General features: G+C 40.5%; 2 protein-coding genes across 3 annotated transcripts in view; both read left to right on the forward strand.

Moving 5' to 3' along the window:
- Positions 1-18,000, forward strand: part of LOC116823220 (tetratricopeptide repeat protein 38-like) — a 30,953-nt gene extending 12,953 nt beyond the window's left edge. Inside the window, exons 6-14 of one of the 2 annotated variants that reach the window (XM_032777646.2) lie at positions 253-328; positions 1,575-1,694; positions 6,599-6,658; positions 7,891-7,929; positions 8,756-8,837; positions 12,663-12,828; positions 15,873-16,032; positions 16,291-16,364; positions 17,764-18,000. In XM_032777646.2, the coding sequence (XP_032633537.1) occupies positions 253-328; positions 1,575-1,694; positions 6,599-6,658; positions 7,891-7,929; positions 8,756-8,837; positions 12,663-12,828; positions 15,873-16,032; positions 16,291-16,364; positions 17,764-17,857 (871 nt within the window). In that variant the 3' untranslated portion in view covers positions 17,858-18,000. Of the gene's footprint in view, positions 1-252; positions 329-1,574; positions 1,695-6,598; positions 6,659-7,890; positions 7,930-8,755; positions 8,838-12,662; positions 12,829-13,171; positions 14,956-15,872; positions 16,033-16,290; positions 16,365-17,763 lie in introns of those variants that run through there. The other variant, XM_032777656.2, reaches the window with a different exon arrangement.
- The window catches only part of LOC116823213 (tetratricopeptide repeat protein 38-like), a 115,993-nt gene that overhangs the window by 12,986 nt on the left and 84,953 nt on the right, over positions 1-18,054 (forward strand). The gene's annotated exons all lie outside the window — the stretch shown is intronic.

The following is an 18,054-nucleotide window of genomic DNA, read 5'->3' on the forward strand; positions in this document are numbered from 1 at the left end:
TGTAGTTAGCACAAGACATGAATACATATATCTTCCCACTCTAGGTATGTTGGGAAAGAGAAAGTGGGGCATTTCCTCAATATGCTAACTTTTTGTAGGGAAAAAAATCAGATTCTGTGTACTTTCTCCTTTTCCCACTACTCGGTATTAATACATGCAGTGGAAGAATTATTTTGTATTGAAATTTTTTAATGTGCTTTGCAATACTAGCTTTATCCTCCTAATTCTAAATTGAGTTTTCCTTTTGTTTAGCTATGTGAAAGGCATATACTCCTTTGGACTGATGGAAACTAATTATTTTGATCGTGCTGAAAAGCTTGCCAATGAGGTAAACGGGACACTGTTGGTGCAAAAAGGTTTTTAAGTTTTTAATCTTATTTGGTATTCAGATGTTCATTTGAGAGAGAAGATAAATGACAATTTAAAATAAATTAAACAAAAGTAAGCAACTGTTCTGAAATTCATAACCGTTCATGTGCCACATCCTCATGTAGATTATGGGCCTTTGAGACCTCAAATAGGAGATTTTTCCCCTTTCCTTAGTTTTTGCTGGCTTTTTAAATTCATGATCGGAGGGGGGAGGGAAGGATGAGAGTGAAGGACAGACAGAATCTTGCTATGCAAGCTTGAGAGAATAAAATGGAAACTTGTCATTGGGAAATATATTTGAAACTTGTGTCGATTTGCCATCAAATCTTTGGAATGGTAACAGCTCCCTAGTAAAATATCAGACGTGCAATAAGTTAATCTAATGAGCACTCTGCATAATGCCTTGGTAAATTAGGTATATGTAATTCATTCTTTATAAGTATGATCTCATTTGCAGTGGTAATGAAAAGCTGGCAACATATCCACATGACCAAGGGTTCCAGTAAAATAGGAAAGTTACATGAATTATAGCACAAATGGAATCTATTGGCATCTTCCTATGTTTTTGTCAAACTGCTTATATGAGCCAGATTGCTGAAAATAATAGAACTTTTAAATCTCTTATTTTACATTAAATTAACAGCAAATGAAATTTGCGGGCAATGTGGGGGAGATTTACAGATGAATGGAGAATTGTTGGAATAGTAAAGATGCAGCGGTCTGATATTCAGAGCTTAGCAGAGCATGTTCTTGTTATAGGAAAAGTGGTTAACTGCAAGGAACCGTATTATTATTTTCTTTTACAACAAGTGATCAACTCATATGCTTCCCATATGGAGGCTATGGGATGGGCATAAATCATGGCTTTGCCCATACTATATGACTCTTCTGAGCCCAAAGCATAAGAAAAGTTGTAAAATGAAGTGTAATTTGGTGGTCTTGGTTCAGGCCTTCATTCTGAAACTACTTTGCAACTGTTATCTGTTCAATAGATGCTAGTAAGTGAACTCATCCAGCAAACATTTTTTTCTTCTTTCTGTTGAAACCAGTCTCCCAGGATATGACTGAAGTTATAAGCAGAGATATACTTAATACCCATCATGTATGAGAAAAAAATCTTCAGTTTCCATTTGTGCAGTAGTATGTACAGTTATTTGTAATCTATCCAGTATGCATCGTGCTATTTTCTCTTTTCCCACTACCAGGCCTTAGCTATAAACCAGTCAGATGCATGGTCTGTCCATACCATAGCACACATAAATGAAATGAAAGCAGACTTGAAGAATGGATTGACATTTATGAAGCAAACTGAAAACAACTGGAAGGTAAATTTCCTTAATAGTTCCTTTGATGTGACTGACTGTGTGGTTTTTTCCTCCTTCCTTTAAATACTAGTGGTTCCTCTTTATGTAGCATACTTTTGTCAGATCTATTTCTTAATGAAATTTGTAGACTTTCACAAATAATAGGAAGCTACTGCTTCAAGATAGAATCTCCATTCATCCCATTTTGGAAGCAACAGGCAGAAAATGTAACAACAGTTCCATATTTCAGAAATCTACCTTAGGTGTTAGTCATCCAAAAATTCCCCTCAGTATTTATAGCTGAGATTAGTGATACAAATTAAAACAAAAAAACCCCCCAACAATTCCAAACTCATTCCCCAAAGTTTCTGTTTTAATGACCTAAATAAAGACTTTTAAAGCAAATGGCCCCACTGAAGTCAATAAAAGTTTTTCCATTGACTACAGTGTATCTAAGATTTCACCCAAAATTCTATTAGTTTCTCATATTTTACCTTGAAGTATTGAGGTAAGTTCTGTAGGCATCTTTAACTAGCATGTGATCTTACATATAAAAATATTTCACAATTCATGAGCACAACAGAGTTGTTAGACATTTTGGGTATGTCTACACTGCAATGTAAACCCATGGTTAGTGGGGCTTTAGTCAGGTGACCCATGCTAGGGAACCCTGGGCTTGAGCATCTACATTATATTTTAACCCTAGGGCTCTGGCTTCCACACAGTAGTGTGCAGACCCGAGTCAAAGTAACCATATCCAGAGTCCCTAAAGCTGCCCCTCCCCACCCCAAAATGTGGCCACTCTAGCCTTCGGACCATGGTGCACTGTGGGGAAAGCATTGCTTCCCACCCTCCTCTCCCCCCACCCACCCAGACACATTACCAGGAAGCAGCTCATTTTGCAAAAGTCTTCATCAGTTTGCTCTCCATTGCAAACCCAAGAGGCACTCTGATAGTGTGCTCATAGATCAGTGATCCGAAGAGAATGAGTTAATGCTGACATGATCTGTTGCCATTTGCAAAGAGGGAGTGGTGGCTTCCATTTTCAGTACAGTGAATTGCAGACTGTTGGGATAGAGCGGGCTAAGGAAATTGTCCCATGAAATTATGAGATACTTCTGGCTGACTCTTGGGACCTGAGTCAAGCAGGGCTGTTTCTACACTGTGATGCAATAGTGCTCAGACCCTGGTTACTGGCTTAACTCAAGCTTGGATCCTCCAGTCTTGCAGAGTCCTGGTACCCCTTGGTTAGTGCAATTGCAGTGTAGGTGCAAGGTTTGTTAGGCTTGAGCCCTGGCTCAAGCAGGGGCTTGGCGTACCCAAAGGGATGTGGCCAGTAGATAAAACATTTTACATGCCACTTGTGATTTGGATCATGAGCAATATATATGTGCATAGAATGCTTTTATCTGCTGTGGCTATGGGCCCTTTGCTCTGATATGCAGGCAACAAAGTGAAATTTATAAGTTTTCTACTAAGCCTAAGATCAGCAATTTAAGAATAAATTGAGGAACTTGACAAAACTACTTCACGAAAAGGTTCGTGAACATAGAATGAATTGCAGGGAGACACAATCAAAGCAAGATTGTAAAAGATCTCAACTTCTGTTTGCTTTTGGGGAGGGGAGGATGTTAAAAGATGGACTGCAAAGGAAAGGAAGATGGTGCTTGTCCCCTTTTCTGTTCATGTTCTTATATCATATTCATCTGACCATGGTCCAGTAATGCACTAAATCAGTGGTTCTCAACCAGGGGTATGTGTACCCTTGGGGGTACACAGAGGTCTTCCCGGGGATACGTCAACTCATCTAGATGTTTGCCTGGTTTTACAACAGGCTACATAAAAAGCACTAGTGAAGTCAATACAAACTAAAATTTCATACAATGACTTGTTTAAAGTGCTCTATGTCCTATACACTGAAATATAAGTACAATATTTATATTCCAATTGATTTTTATAATGATATGGTAAAAATGAGAAAGTAAGCAATTTTTCAGTAATAGCGTGCTGTGACGCTTTTATATTTTTATGCCTGATTTTGTAAGCAAGTGGATTTTAAATGAGATGAAACTTGGGGGTATGCAAGACCAATCAGACTCCTGAAAGGGGTACAGTAGTCTGAAAGATTGAGAACTACTGCACTAAATAACATAACCAGCTTCTGTCATGTGGGTCTTTTCCTTCCATCTTTCTTCCTCTTCAGGCAGAAAATTGTGTGTAGATTTTTAATTTTTGTCTGCTGCATGCAATGTATTTAATAGTGAAGGAAAGGTATCAAAGAAATGCACCTTGCACTTGGAACTGAAGGTGCTGAAGTTTGTGGTGGTTCTTACAACCCACAGGAGTTAGCTCCAAGAAGGATCTGTCTGCTGTAGGAATGAGCTTTATCCCTGCAATTGACAGTTCCACTATACTCAAGGAGCAGAGCTGTATCAAGAAGGCCTAAAGAGGTTTGGGGTTGTTTTCTGCTTGTTTTTAAAAATTAGAAATCTTCAATATCAAGATTAGTATTATTGACGGAGAGCTTTCTGAGCACTCCCTCAAGGTTCAGGCATATCAAATTTCAGAGAGAGATTTTTTTTTTTCCCTTTGCTGATCAACTTTGAGGATGACAACAACAACAAAACAAACAAAAACACGGCACCAAAACTAACAAACAAAATTGTAATGAACTATAAATAGAAAATTTGGGTGAAATTTTCAAAAGCACCTGAGTGCTCTCTCAGCTGCTGCCTAACCTTGTAGATACCTAAAGTCCCATGGTACCTAAGTTTCTGCAGTAATGTCCCCTAGGAACCTACATTTCTATTGTTGGGCGTATTCACTGCTCACTGTGTTCTGATGACTGGGCATCTAGCTCACACCTAAGTGCCAGCAGGATCCTCAGACTAGGGTTACCCTACCTATCTCACCTGCAGGGCCCAATTTAGCAGGCTTGCTCAGAGCATACCTACTGGATTGGGCCTTCATAAAATGCAGCCTGTGTGGGAAGGTACTGCCACCTTCTTAGAGCCTTTACCCCAGTGGTGAGAGCTTTCACCCAGGATCTAGGAGACCTTGGTTGGAATCCCTACTTTACCTGGAATTTGGACCCAGGTCTGCCAGCTCCCAGGAATGGGTCCTAACTGCTGAGGTATGGGATATTCTGGAGTGGGTCTCTCTCAGTTTCTCCTGTTGAAGCTGTTCCACTTTATATAAATAATTACTCATTAGAATGTAGGTCTTCCATATCCCAGGTGAGTGCCCTAACCACTGGGCTATAGAGTGAGAATGACTGTTTCTCTGGCCCAGTGACTTTAATTATTTGTACAAAGTAGAACAGCTTTTTGCAAGAAAGGACTTAGGCACTAACTCCAGGAAAAGGTTCATGCTTGTGATTCCCAAGCTGAAGGAGGCACCTTCCACTGGTCTGGATTCAGGTGCCTAAATCCCTTTGAGGGGTACACTTAAGCCACACCCCTCCCCTAGGCATTTCTTATAGGTTAGCCTGTGCAGCACTAAGAAGCTACATTTTATTCATAGGGAAGGGACCAATGATCTTATTTGTGTGACATTTGGAACAGATTACTATATAGGCCAAACTTGCTAATGTCACTTTTATGTCTAACATTTAACCACTTGAGTCTGTAGAGTCCTTGTTGTAGTTTAATATTAAACAAGTTATGATAAACCACTGGCGTATGTAAACAACATAAAATGCTGACATACTGAAAACTCTCTCACATCTCAGAGGTTTGTACTGAAGTAGTCACCATTAAAATGAGCACTCTGTTCCTTTAGAGATAGGATTAATTTTAACTTCTCCATTGGGCAGGAATAGGTAGTTTTAGAGTCTGTGATTATTGTACTTATCTGAGTTGCCACCAATATATTGCAGATTCAGATTTCTGTTTGTTACACTGGTGCAACCCTATTGTCTTCTGTGGATTTCTGCCAGCGTAATCAGAGGCAGATTGAGGTTTCTCGGAGCCCTGGGCCAGAGCAAGTGGGGGGTGCCTCCCCATCTCTTCTGCCTGTGGCCGTGCCCACAGCCCCACCCCTTTTTGCCCCTTCCCTGGGGGTGGGGGCTGCCCTTGTTCCACCCAGGGTCCCCCCTCATTTCACCTCCCCACTGCAGCGCCACAACCCCTTTTGCTTCTTTCTCCCCTCTGCCCCTCACTGAGGCCCCAAGACTGGAGAAGCTCTGTCCTCTTGCCACACCCCGGGCCACAGTGGAGAGTGAGAGTTCTTCCAGTGCCAGAGCCACAGCTGGGGCTTCCCCTGCTGCCCCGCAGCATCTGTGGGGGGTTGGTGGGGCTTCTCCTATCCTGCAGCTTTGGCCAGGGATGAGGTCGGGGGGTGCTGTGGGTGGGGCTTCTCCCCGCCTGGCGCCACTACCATGGAGTGGTGTTGGGGTGCAGGGACTTCCCTCGCCCCGCCTGCCCGGCGGCTGGGGCTCCAGGCTTCTGCTGCCAGGAACTGGATAATTTCCAGGCCCCCCCCAAGTTGGTAGGGGCCCTTGAGCCACAGGCCCCATGGGCCCAATGGCTAATCTGCCATTGGTGTAATGGAGAGGAGTATTTGACCTTATGCTGTCAGCCTGTGGCTGGAAAGGCAGGCGTGAAGTTAGTCTGGGGTATGTAGAGGTTTTCCAATAAAGGTGCCATTGAATAAGGCAGAGTCTGATTCAATATGCAGGTCTGTTCTGAAAAGTTGCTCTATAGAACTTGAATTGTGAGGTTCCATATTTGTATCTTTCTACATATCCACAAAGAGCAAGTCTATTGAGTAAGATTGTGCTGTTGTCAGTTTTCAGACTGGAACAACAGATTAAGGTTCTTGGCTCTAATATCTACTGATTTATTAGGCCCTCAGATTTGGATGCCCTGGATCTGTTTAAATCAAGAGTTTAAATTGGAAGTAAAATATTTTCTCTCTCTTCTCAGGACTGTGACATGCTTGCTTGCCATAATTACTGGCACTGGGCTTTGTATTTCATTGAAAAGGTATGAGCACACTTCTATATCTATATACTATCTGCTCCAGTTGGATGATTATTAATAGGCAGACCTGATAGAAAGGATATGGTCTGCTTTCCTCCCTTCTTTCTATTTGGATGTTTTTATGAAATACTACAGTATAATTTGTGGTGTGGTATCTTACTAAAGTGTTTTTAAAAGTTATATGTTAGAGAGGAAAAAATCTATAGGTGAAACCGTGTTATATTGAACTTGCTTTGATCCACTGGAGTGCGCAGTGCCCTCCACCCCTCCCTGAGCACTGCTTTACCGCGTTATATCCGAATTTATGTTATATCGGGTCGCGTTATATCAGGGTAGAGGTGTACAATTTTTTCCTACACGTAGAATGTAAGAGTCTGGAGTTTGCAAAAATTGCATGAGAGAGACCAACAGGGCCACTATCTTAAAGAAATGAGAGATTTTGTGCTGTTAATTTCCCCTCAGTCTTAAAAATATTTAAGATCTATTTAAACTCTTTACAAATATGTGTATGTTATCCTGAACCTATTGGGCTGCAATATATATTTTCTTTGGATTTAATAGTACTTAGCACTTAACGTGTTGGGGGCAAAAATTAGCAGGGAAATAAATGCTAGTATGTAAGTGGCAAAGCAGTATGAGTTGATGAGAAGATACATGTTAGTGACAAAGAGTGTAATGTCCCAATTTAGCATTCAGTTAATTAATACAAAACTTCGTGTTACACCCTAACTGGAGAGGGTAAGATAAAGCAAACCCCTTCCTTACTTTCTTGAAACCTCCAAGTTACTTTTCTTCCTACGGCTCCCCTCCCAATACCCATGTGTCAACATATACTGTATGTTTCATTTGTTTTGCACATCCGCTGAAATGAAATTTCCATGATAATTTTGCCTGGTAAATTTAGTATTAATCCATGTTGAATTTTCCTTTAAATTTATTCAGAGCTCTTTGATTAAGTTTTGGATGAAACTCTACAGTTTATTTTATTTTTATGTATAATTGCTTTTTATGTAATATGACTTGAGGTACTCTATTCCTAGATTCTATAACACACATAATAAATAATAATCAGGTAGTGCACTTGTTCACCTCTCCCATATCTAATCTGGGTATGTTGCACATGGACATTCATTGATGGGATCACTGATATTCTTTTAAAAATTTGCTAGTACTGAATTCTAGCAGTTACTTACGGACACTCTATGTCATGACACAATCCTCCTTTGGTTTTACAGGGTGACTATGAGGCTGCTTTGACAATTTATGACAATCATGTGAGTATAAACCATTTCTGGTGTAGTGAAAAGACATTGTTCAAATGAAATGGTGTGCATAGGCCTCATTTTGTATTTGATGTACAATATATAAAGGTGTGATACCATTTTCTGGTTTTTTAGTGTTTTCCAATTATTTTATTGATACCACTTTCATATCCTGTTATCTTTAGTCAGGCTGCCATGGTTGCTATGTAGATGCCTTGGTGGGACAGGGGGAAAAAAGATAATCTTTTTAAAAGTTTAACATCATGTAAAATAGGTTTTTTTTCTGTAAATCTAAGCTATCATGATTGGTAATTAATCTACGAGATCTGATTTTAATCTAATTACTAGTTAGGCTTCTTCCTTAGTCATGTCTTTTCCTTTCTAGGTGACTTATATAAATTTTTTGCTATCTGAACTTTTGGAAGAATCTTTCTAAAATAATCCACAGCAATTAACCAGGAATCTGTGTAACAGGTCTCTTCGTGCCTGTTTTGGTGTGAAACTTTACAAAAATATCTCATTCTACTCTGGTGATTATTGCAAAGTAATAGAGGTACTTATGGTCCATTTGGGGGAGATCAGAGATTGTAGAAAAGATAGTTTTCACACATACTATATTTGATTTTATAAATGGAAAAACACCACAGATAAAATAATATAAATATTATTTGTAGATTGCTGTATTTTTGAAAGAGGCAATTTGGGTTGTTAAAAAAATGATTATATCTGGAAGAGTAAGAGGAGAGAATTAATTTTGTACTGTCAAAGTAAGTTTATTTTCAGGTTAACTTCCACTTAAATATGGGTAATGCCACATAAGAATGCTTTCTGATTATAGATTGCTCCTGCATGCCTGTCAAGCAGAAGTATGTTGGCTGTGCTAGATAACTGCTCCATGCTGTACCGCCTTCAGCTGGAAGGTAAAAGAACTGTTAGTTTCTGCTTCAGTCTACTCATTCTTCTTAAAAGAGTAAGGTAAGGGCTCATCCTCCAAAATGCAACAGGTGAAGATTTAGGTAAATATACAGAGCAAGTCCGAGCAGTGGGTTATGCTAGAGAAGAGATCTTCAAAGAGATGCTGTTTTTCAGAGGTGAATTTTAAGTATATACTAATGAACATAAACTTTAGGGAGAAATAAAGGTAATTATTTTCCTGCAAGTACAATATTCCATTCAACCAAATTAATAGAGGTCACATTTTTCTTTTTCTTTTTTTTTTTGAGAAGTTTCATTTCCCTTGTCCCTGGAGATCTAATTTTTTCAACCTAATGTTTAAAGATCAAATCCATAAGCTATTAAAAAGCCATTAACTTCTCTTTTACTAAATATCAAGCCAACATTAATTTTTAGTTCTTAATCTTGATATTGATGAAATAGGGAGTCAATGTAAATATAGTACCAATCATTCAACAGTTCCATGGGACTATGTAAACAGGCATCCAGCTTTTCTTTAACTTTCTAACGCAAAGATGAAGTGAGAGTTCCTGAAAAAACTGCTCACCTCCTAAGTTGTTGTCACAGATCCAATCAAGCACCTCTTTTTGGTCATTCAGGGTACATCTACACAGGGATAAAAAATCCAAGGCTGGCTGAAAATTGCTGTGTAGACAATTGGGTTCAGGTTAAAGCCTGAGCTCTGGGACCTAGCGTGGGTGAAGGGTAGACATGTATATGTGTAGACCTGTGTATGTGTAGACATACCCTCACTAGACGGCTGTCAGGGGAATTCCTCTGGATTCCTGAGTGTTTTTAAGCTTCACTGGGTCTTAATAGGCTGCAGAAGTGTTTCCTCCCTTGGTGTGTCTGGCACATATCCTGGTGCTGATTCTCAGTCTGTTATCCTTTCATGGAAATAGAGCTCATCAGCTCACCTGGCTTAGTGTAGGGTTACCATATTTCAAGTCCCCCAAAAGAGCATACTGCTGGGGGGGGGACCCGGAAGGAGATACAGTTAAAGTGCGGAGTGGGTACCTGGGTGCAATGGGAGACAGTGTCACTCCCTGTCATGGTGATGGCGGCAAGCGAGGACCCAGTGACTGACAACCATCCAAGTTTGCAGATGACATTAAACTGGGAGAGTGGTAGATATGCTGGAAGGTAGGGATGGATACAGAGGGACCTAGAGAAAGTAGAGGATGGCCAAAGAAATCTGATGAGTTTCAACAAGCACAAGTGCAGAGTCGCACTTAGGATGGAAGAATCCTATGCACTGCTACAGACTAGGAACCGAAATAGCTAGGCAGCAGTTTGCAGAAAAGACCTAGGGGTACAGTGGACGAGAAGCTGGATATGAGTTGACATGTGCCTTGTTTTCCAAGAAGGTTGACGGCATTTTGGCTGTATAAGTAGGGGCATTGCAAGCAGATTGAGGGATGTGATCATTCCCTCTATTCGACATTGGTGTAGCGCTCATCTGTAGTACTGTGTCCAGTTTTGGGCCCCACACTAAAGAAGGATGTGGAAAATTGGGAAGAGTCCAGTGAAGAGCAACAAAATTGATAGGGAGCTGGAGCACATGACTTTCTTATGAGGATGAGGTCTGAGGGAACTGGGATTGTTTAGTCTGCAGAGAGAGAATGAGGATGGATTTGATAGCTGCTTCAACTACCTGAGAGGGGGTCCAAAGAGGATGAGTCTAGACTGTTCTCAGTGGTAGCAGATACAGAACAAGGAGCAATGGTCTCAAATTGCAGTGGGGAGGTTTAGATTGGATATAGGAAAAAACTTTTTCACTAGGAGAGTGGTGAAGCACTGGAATGGGTTACCTAGAGAGGTGGTTAGAATCCCTTCCTTAGAGGTTTTAAGGTCAGACTTGACAAGCCCTGGCTAGGATGATTTAGTTGGGAATTGGTCCTGCTTTGAGCAGGGGGTTGGACTAGATGACCTCCTGAGGTCCCTTCCAACCCTGATATTCTGTGATTCTCTGATCAGGCAGCACTTTCCTGCAGGATCCCCTCCCCAGGGCTGGGAACAGGGGCCTGGGTGGGCAAAATGCAGAAGCTGTGGCTGCAGGGGAACGGTCTAGTCAGCTGCGGATACAGGGGAGGGACCAATCTGGAAACGGACTAGTCAGGGCACTTTCTGAGCTGCAATATCTGCTCTGCAAAAATCCCAGACATTTCGTGTTGTTTGAAAAATCTGCCTGGACAGAGGATGGAGTCTCAAAATAGAGGCAATGTCCAGAATAACCCAGACATATGGTAACCCTATGCCTTAGTCCCCAGGTCCAGTGCTGACCCTCTCTTCCCCCCAGTATCCCAGCAACCTACACACACCCAGTCCCAGAATCCCACCAAAGATAAGAGCCCTCTGGCTTACAGTTTAACTCTCTGAGTTGGAGCCTGTGGTGGTTGTAAAGCATGTAACACATACAGACCTTTGTATAGGTTATTAACACATTAAGAGTCTTTGTTTAATAGCATGAGAAATACACAGATCTGCTCATAGTAAACCTTACTTTCCCTTCCCTGCCCCATCAGGCTTCTGGGTTGCTGCTCCTCATGGAGTCTTTCAGCCCAGCTTGCCTTCTGTGTTCTTGGTTGCTCCATGCCCTTCCTCTTCTACTACCCAACAACGCCTGATACTGTGTGTCTCACAGCAAGCATCCCTTCTTTATATGCCACCTTTCCAACACCTAGCTTTCTTTGGTCTGCTTTTTGACAAATTTCCAGTGCTCCAATCTCCCCCATTCCCAAGAAGAAATATCATTTCCCAGCTTGTGCAAACTACCTAGGCATATCTATTGCCTGCTCAAAGCACCTCAGTTAACATTAAGTATTTCCCATTGTCCTGGGTCTGGGGAAGATGTAACACTACTCTACCTGCTTGTGGTGGGTACACATACAGAGGTTTTCCTTGATACAGCAATTTCATGATACAACTTCATAATATCAACCAGAATTCATAAGACAGACTGTCCCCACATCATCACAGCTGTAAATAATAGTTTTCACAGAGCTCTGCTGCAGCTAGTCATGGTGCACTCATCTGCAGTATGTTTTAGTGATATATGCTCCACCCAGATCCAGAATAATGACTTTGGGCATTTTCTTCCCTCATCTGTGTTCAGGAGGACATCATTTATCCCAGTGGTGGATTAGCCACTGGGCCAACGGGGCCTGTGCCCAAGGGCCCTGGCAAATTGTGAGGCCCCTGGAAAAATGGGCACTGCCCTGACCCACTCTGCCTGCCCGACACTACTGCTGGGGAGCGAAGTTGGGGCGTGGGGCTTGCCCTGCTCCCCCCACCTGCCTGGCACTCCTGCTAGGGAGCAGGGGGAAGCCCCTGCATCCCGACCCTGCTCCTGGCCGGAGTGCCAGGCAGGTGAAGCCGGACAAGCCTCTGTGCCCTGACCCTGCTCCCCAGTAGCTGCACCAGGTGGGCGGGGGAAGCCCCCACGTCCTGACCCAGCTCCCTACAGGAGCACTGTGGGTGGGAGCAGGGGGACTGCAGGCAGAAGGAGTGGGGAGGGGCCCCCACTTGGTTCAGCCCAGGGCCCTACAAACCCATAATTTGCCTCTGATTTATCCTATTATTAGGCCTGATCCCTATCTAATGGGATCCAGGATATCAGTTACAGATGGTATATTTGGAGATGATCAATAAAGAGGTTTGACACAGGTCCAGAGGTGGTGTCTTAAACTAGTAATCAAATCTTATGATGCTAAATTAAACTGGGAGTATATGCCAAGATACATGGTTTTGCATGTGGAGTTTTTATTTGAAATCATGTATGTTACTCCTAGGTGTAAAGGTGGGAGACAGATGGAACAAAGTTATCCCTCTTGCAAAGAAGCACACCAAAGATCATGTTTGGCTTTTCAATGATGTCCACATTCTCATGTCTTTGCTCGGGGTCAAAGACCACAAAACCACCAATGAGCTCTTAACAACTCTTCAGGAACTTGCCAAGTAAGCAAGTGAATTAAAATGTTGTTCTGAATAAATATTTTTTTCATCACAAGGCATATTAGTATAATAATTAATTTCTTGCAGTTTGCTAAGTACCATAATTTATTTTTCTCTGATGTAGGATGTCCTAACCAGAATTCTGGTTTCAGCAGGGTAGTGTTTCTGAAGTTAAGGTTAGCAAACCTTATTACTTTTGATTTTAATGTATCTAAAGTGGGCATTTATTGTCTCGATTGGGTATTTAATTTTGTCAGATAGCAGCATCATTGTCTGAGTGTTGTACGTACCGTGAGTTTTGAGTGCTTGTGGCACCTTAACCTATAGACACTTTTTTCCCTTATAGTGGGTGTACTTTAGAGATGTGACTCTTCGTATCAGAACAGTGGAATTTTTCTTCTACAGCATTAAGAAAACTTCACAAAATAAGCCAATTACCTGTAAAGGCCCCTTTTGCCGTGATGCACCAATTTTAATCAATGTTGTTTACAAGATATCTATAAAATGTCTATAAGCATACAATGAATTATCATTTTAACATGAAATTGAGCTAAAAGCACTGTGAAAATAATTTTGGAACAACTTGGTTCAGCTATACAAATTTGAATATTTTAGTATTTTAGCAAAATAGAATGTTTGTCACATCCTTGTTTATGTCCAAAATATAAATTTCTTGCTCTTCTTTTTATATTGACCGTCATGAAAGGCGGTATAAGAATGGCATTCCAGTCTTACATTTTTCCTGCTCTTGTTTTATGTACTCAGCTTTTCTGTGGGTGAAACTGATTTTCCTTCTTTCTTTAGAGTACAGTCTGAGTCAGTCATTGCTTTCTCTTTCTGACCCGTAAGGGCTATATGTAAGACGTTTGTGGCATAAAGGTGCCACAGAACATGCTGAAATAGACAAGTTGGGAAAGAGCCAGCTACCTACAATGACAACTTTTTTCACTTGCAAAAGAAAGGGCCTGTCGTTTGTCTTTCAGTTTTCAGAAGACTAATGATCATCATATTCTGCTAAAACAAATCTTCATTAAAATAGTGTATACATAGCATTAGAAAGATGACAGCAGGGGCATTTAAAACCAAACAAAATAGGGCAGCAAGGTTACTGTAGTAATGCTTTATCTTAAGCTTCCATTTATAAATGGTGTGTAAAGGTATAATATATGATTGAAAGATGTTAGACACAAGCAGGATGTGTTAAAGATAGTTATGAGTACAACGGAAGGGTGCTTGATTGGAGTTCTCAACCATTTTCTTTCTGAGGCCCCCCACCAACATGCAGTAAAAACTCCACAGCTCACCAGTGCCACAACAACTGCTTTTCTGCATACAAAAGCCAGGGCCAGCGTTAGGGGATAGCAAGCAGGGCAGTTGCCTGGGACCCCATGCCACGGGGCCCCCACAAAGCTACATTGCTCAGGCTTCGGCTTCAGCTTCAGCCCTGGGTGGCAGGGCTCTGAGCCCTGGGCTTCAGCCTCATGCAGTGGGGCTTTGGCTTTCTGCTCTGGGTCCCAGTAAGTCTAATTCTGGCCCTGCTTGGTGGACCCCCTGAAACCTACTCGCGGCCCCCTGGGGGGCCTTGGACCCCTGGTTGAGAATCATTGTGCTACATGATTGCTAGCCATGGTTACAAGCAATATGTTGATCTGTTGGACTCTCTCTAACAATCTTCTAAGAGCCTGACACCTATTAACCAACTAACAATTTTGAGAAACTATTTATAAATGGAATCTTAATATCAGGTGTGATGGGTATTGTTTTGCACAAAAGAGCAGAACAGCACTGGTGCATGTGCAAATGATCCACTTAGGCTTTGAGAGATCAAGAAGAAAATGTGAGAAATGTAAAGCTACCAAACAGTAATCTCTGGTTTGCTTGCTACCATCAGATGGTGACAGCCTTTTTTTCCTTCTAGATACATACTATGTGTGCTATAGAATTTCAACACTGATAGACGGAAACTTTGTGGAATATTTAATGAATTTATACTGCACAGTGCTTCCACCTGCTTGTCCACACCTACTTTTACATTTTTATTGTAACATTGTTGTAACTGCTCTGCATTATAATAGTTGTTTGAAGCATTATAAAATGTAAATATAGTAAAATTACTTTAGAAAACAGGAATTGATATGAATATGAATATTTGAAAAACTAAATATAAAATTAAACCTCATGTTTACTAAGCCAATATGTGGGTAATAGGACTGCTTACTCACATCAAGAATATAAAAATTACATTACCTATATTAGAAATTATTTGTTTAAAGAATAACCACATAATTCTAATCCTCCAGCCCTTTATTTTCATTATTTTTATTTTTCTACCCTATACATTTTGAGGCTGAAAGTCAAAGAAAAAACAGCAACAGACAAACAAATCCATATAATAGTGTATCTGGTGGGTATCACACTTTTGTTTTGATGGAGAGGGCTCTCTGTCTGCATGCCTGTGTGTGAGAGAGAGAGAAAGAGACAGGCAGACAGAGAAGGCAACACAAATCCAAAGACATCCAAAGCATTGCTTGTAGTATGACCCTGACATTTGAGAGAGCTATTGAGTAGAGTGTTGGCTGAAAAAAGAGGCTTGGAATATTGAGCAGTGCCTCCTGTTGTATGTTTGTTTCCTACTGTGTTTGAGGAAACAGGGCTTTCTGTACATTCTTGTTAATAAACAGGTTTCCCTTAAAGAAATATCTGACTTTATCATCAGTATCTCCTCCTAATGGAAACAACCTGCAAGGCTCCAGTGATTGGCTAACTTCTCAGGTCAAATGGGGTAACATTACTATGGAATGGATGTCTTCACTTGTCTAATGAAAATATTGCGAGATTTCAGGATTTTTTAAAGGTACAGCAAATAAGGATTTGTTTAGCAAAATGTACCTAACATGTGAAGTGTCTTGTTCCATGTATCACTATTCCTTGAACTCAATGGAACTAAGTTGCTCCAACAGGAGGTGACAGAACAGCACTAAAAGGAGTACAAGTGCTACAGTCTGATCTTCTGCTCACTGGCAGTTAACGCCTTTCCTGTTCTGCAGAGCACCTGGTGAAGACCATGAGCTGGGTCTGGCTCCAAAATTGGGGTTACCACTTTGCCAGGCTTTGGTAGAGTTTGACAATGGAAATTATGACAAGACAGTAGAATTACTTTATCCAATTCGCTACGAACTCCTGCAGATAGGAGGCAGCAATGCTCAGGTAAAGGGGCTTGAATGTTATTTTATTAAATTGCATTTGAGTAAGGCTTGTTTGTCTTTGCATAGCATCTGTTAGGCTTTCATGTTTCCACTAACATTCCAATGTACAAATAAGAAGTACTATGTCTCAGCTGCTTAATACTGTTTGTAGAAGAAATCCTCTCCTCGATAGTTTTAACCAATCAGAATCTAACCAATTGTCATTTGCAGCATTTATTACCAAATATTAACTTATTTCATTTGTGACTCATATTTTCAGAGAGATGTTTTCAGCCAGCTATTGATTCATGCTGCTTTAAATTGTAAATCAAAAGTCTATGAAAAACTGGCTAGGTAAGTACCACTTGCTAAAAATCAGAATTTCTGGATTCCATGATATGTATTTAAATAGAAATACAATTTATGAAAGCACAAATTACAATTGTTTTTAAACATTGTAAATTACAAGTAAAATGATATGCAAGTAAGTACATATAAAGCTGCATAGTTTTAGATTTAATCTTAGGTCACAATTTACAGCAATTATCAAATATTTAGTTTGTTCAGCTACACAAACTTGGCTGGTTGATTTGACCAATTTATTAGCAGTCTACAAGTTTAGCTATAAAAGACTTTCTCTTCCAGTATGGCACCATTGTATTTACATATGGAACAATATACTTAATAGATTATAAAATAAAACGTATATGAGTAGCTGAATACTATAATGATGCCACGTGCAGTTTATTTGGGATCTAACTTATTCTAGTGCCATATTTCAGCTATCCATTGTGTCAGTCTTGTGTTAGTAGAAATCACAAGAGCTGCTCACATGAGCAGGCGAGCAGACTCATGTGCCCATACTGAAACCCATTCAAGTTATTGGAGGAGTCTACCTGTGTAGGACAGTTGAAGGAATTGAAGCTTTAAGACTGGAGTAGCTTGACTAAGTAGCTAGAGTAAGACTAGACTCTTACACTAGAGTAGGTCCACTGACTTCACTGGAATTAGTCCGGATTAACATAAGTGTAAATGAGTGGAGAATCAGACCTCTAGCTTCTAAGTAATGAAAATCATTCCAGCCTCCCAGATATGAAGAGATCCTTCCTCATTTTATTCATTTTCCTATTATATCTCCCTGTCAGAAAACTTTACAATCACAATTAGACAAAATACAGATAACTGGGGAAGGAACATTAAAAGTAATGTGAGCAGGTAGTCTATGTGTATGAGACATCTTATTTAAAATGTTTATGGTTAAGAATTATGAGGTGAGATATCAGAACAGAAGTGGATTGTTAGTGGTAGAGGGTTAGCTGGAACAAGGGAGCTTTTAGGATCTTGAAGGGAGGAGAGCAAGATTATTTTCTCACAAAGTTCATTCGCTGTGTGATTTTTCAGAGCCGTGTGGCTGTGAAAATAGGGAACATTAGTTGAGGGTTAGAAATGGGAAAGGGAACATCACTCTCTTATTAGTCCATGTCCTGCATTGTGATATTTGTGGTCAAAGCACACAATGTGGGCATTTAAATACTTAGCTGTGCTGTTTTCTACACTGATTTTCATTTTCAGCTCTTTTAAATGCCAGGGACTGAAGCGTGAGCATCTACCAGTCTTTTTGCTGCAGCAAGCTTTTTATTTTCAGACGACACATGACTACTAAATCAGGAAACAGAAAAGCCTGTTTGCTATAGTTTTGAGCACTGTATTTATGGCCTCTTTTTTCACTTCCCCCATCTCTTACCTCCTTCAGATGCCTTCTGGCAGAACGTGATGGGTTGATACCAGATTCACCATTGACTGAGCGACTTATTCGGAAAGCATCAGCTGTCCATGCGATGGGATGAATCTTAAATCTGTTATTTCAGTGGAAATAATAATTAGCACTGTAATGAGTCTCTTTCTATGGCATTATAAGAATCAAAAAAGGGAAAATCCTGCATCATCAGCCATACCAGATCTTCTAAATATATGAGCTTTGGGAATCTTCTTTTGGTGATTCAGCATTATTGCTTGAGCTTCTGACACACCTCTGATTCTTGGA

This window comes from Chelonoidis abingdonii, chromosome 1 (genome assembly GCF_003597395.2).
Source record: "Chelonoidis abingdonii isolate Lonesome George chromosome 1, CheloAbing_2.0, whole genome shotgun sequence".
NCBI classification, from domain to species: Eukaryota; Metazoa; Chordata; order Testudines; family Testudinidae; genus Chelonoidis; species Chelonoidis abingdonii.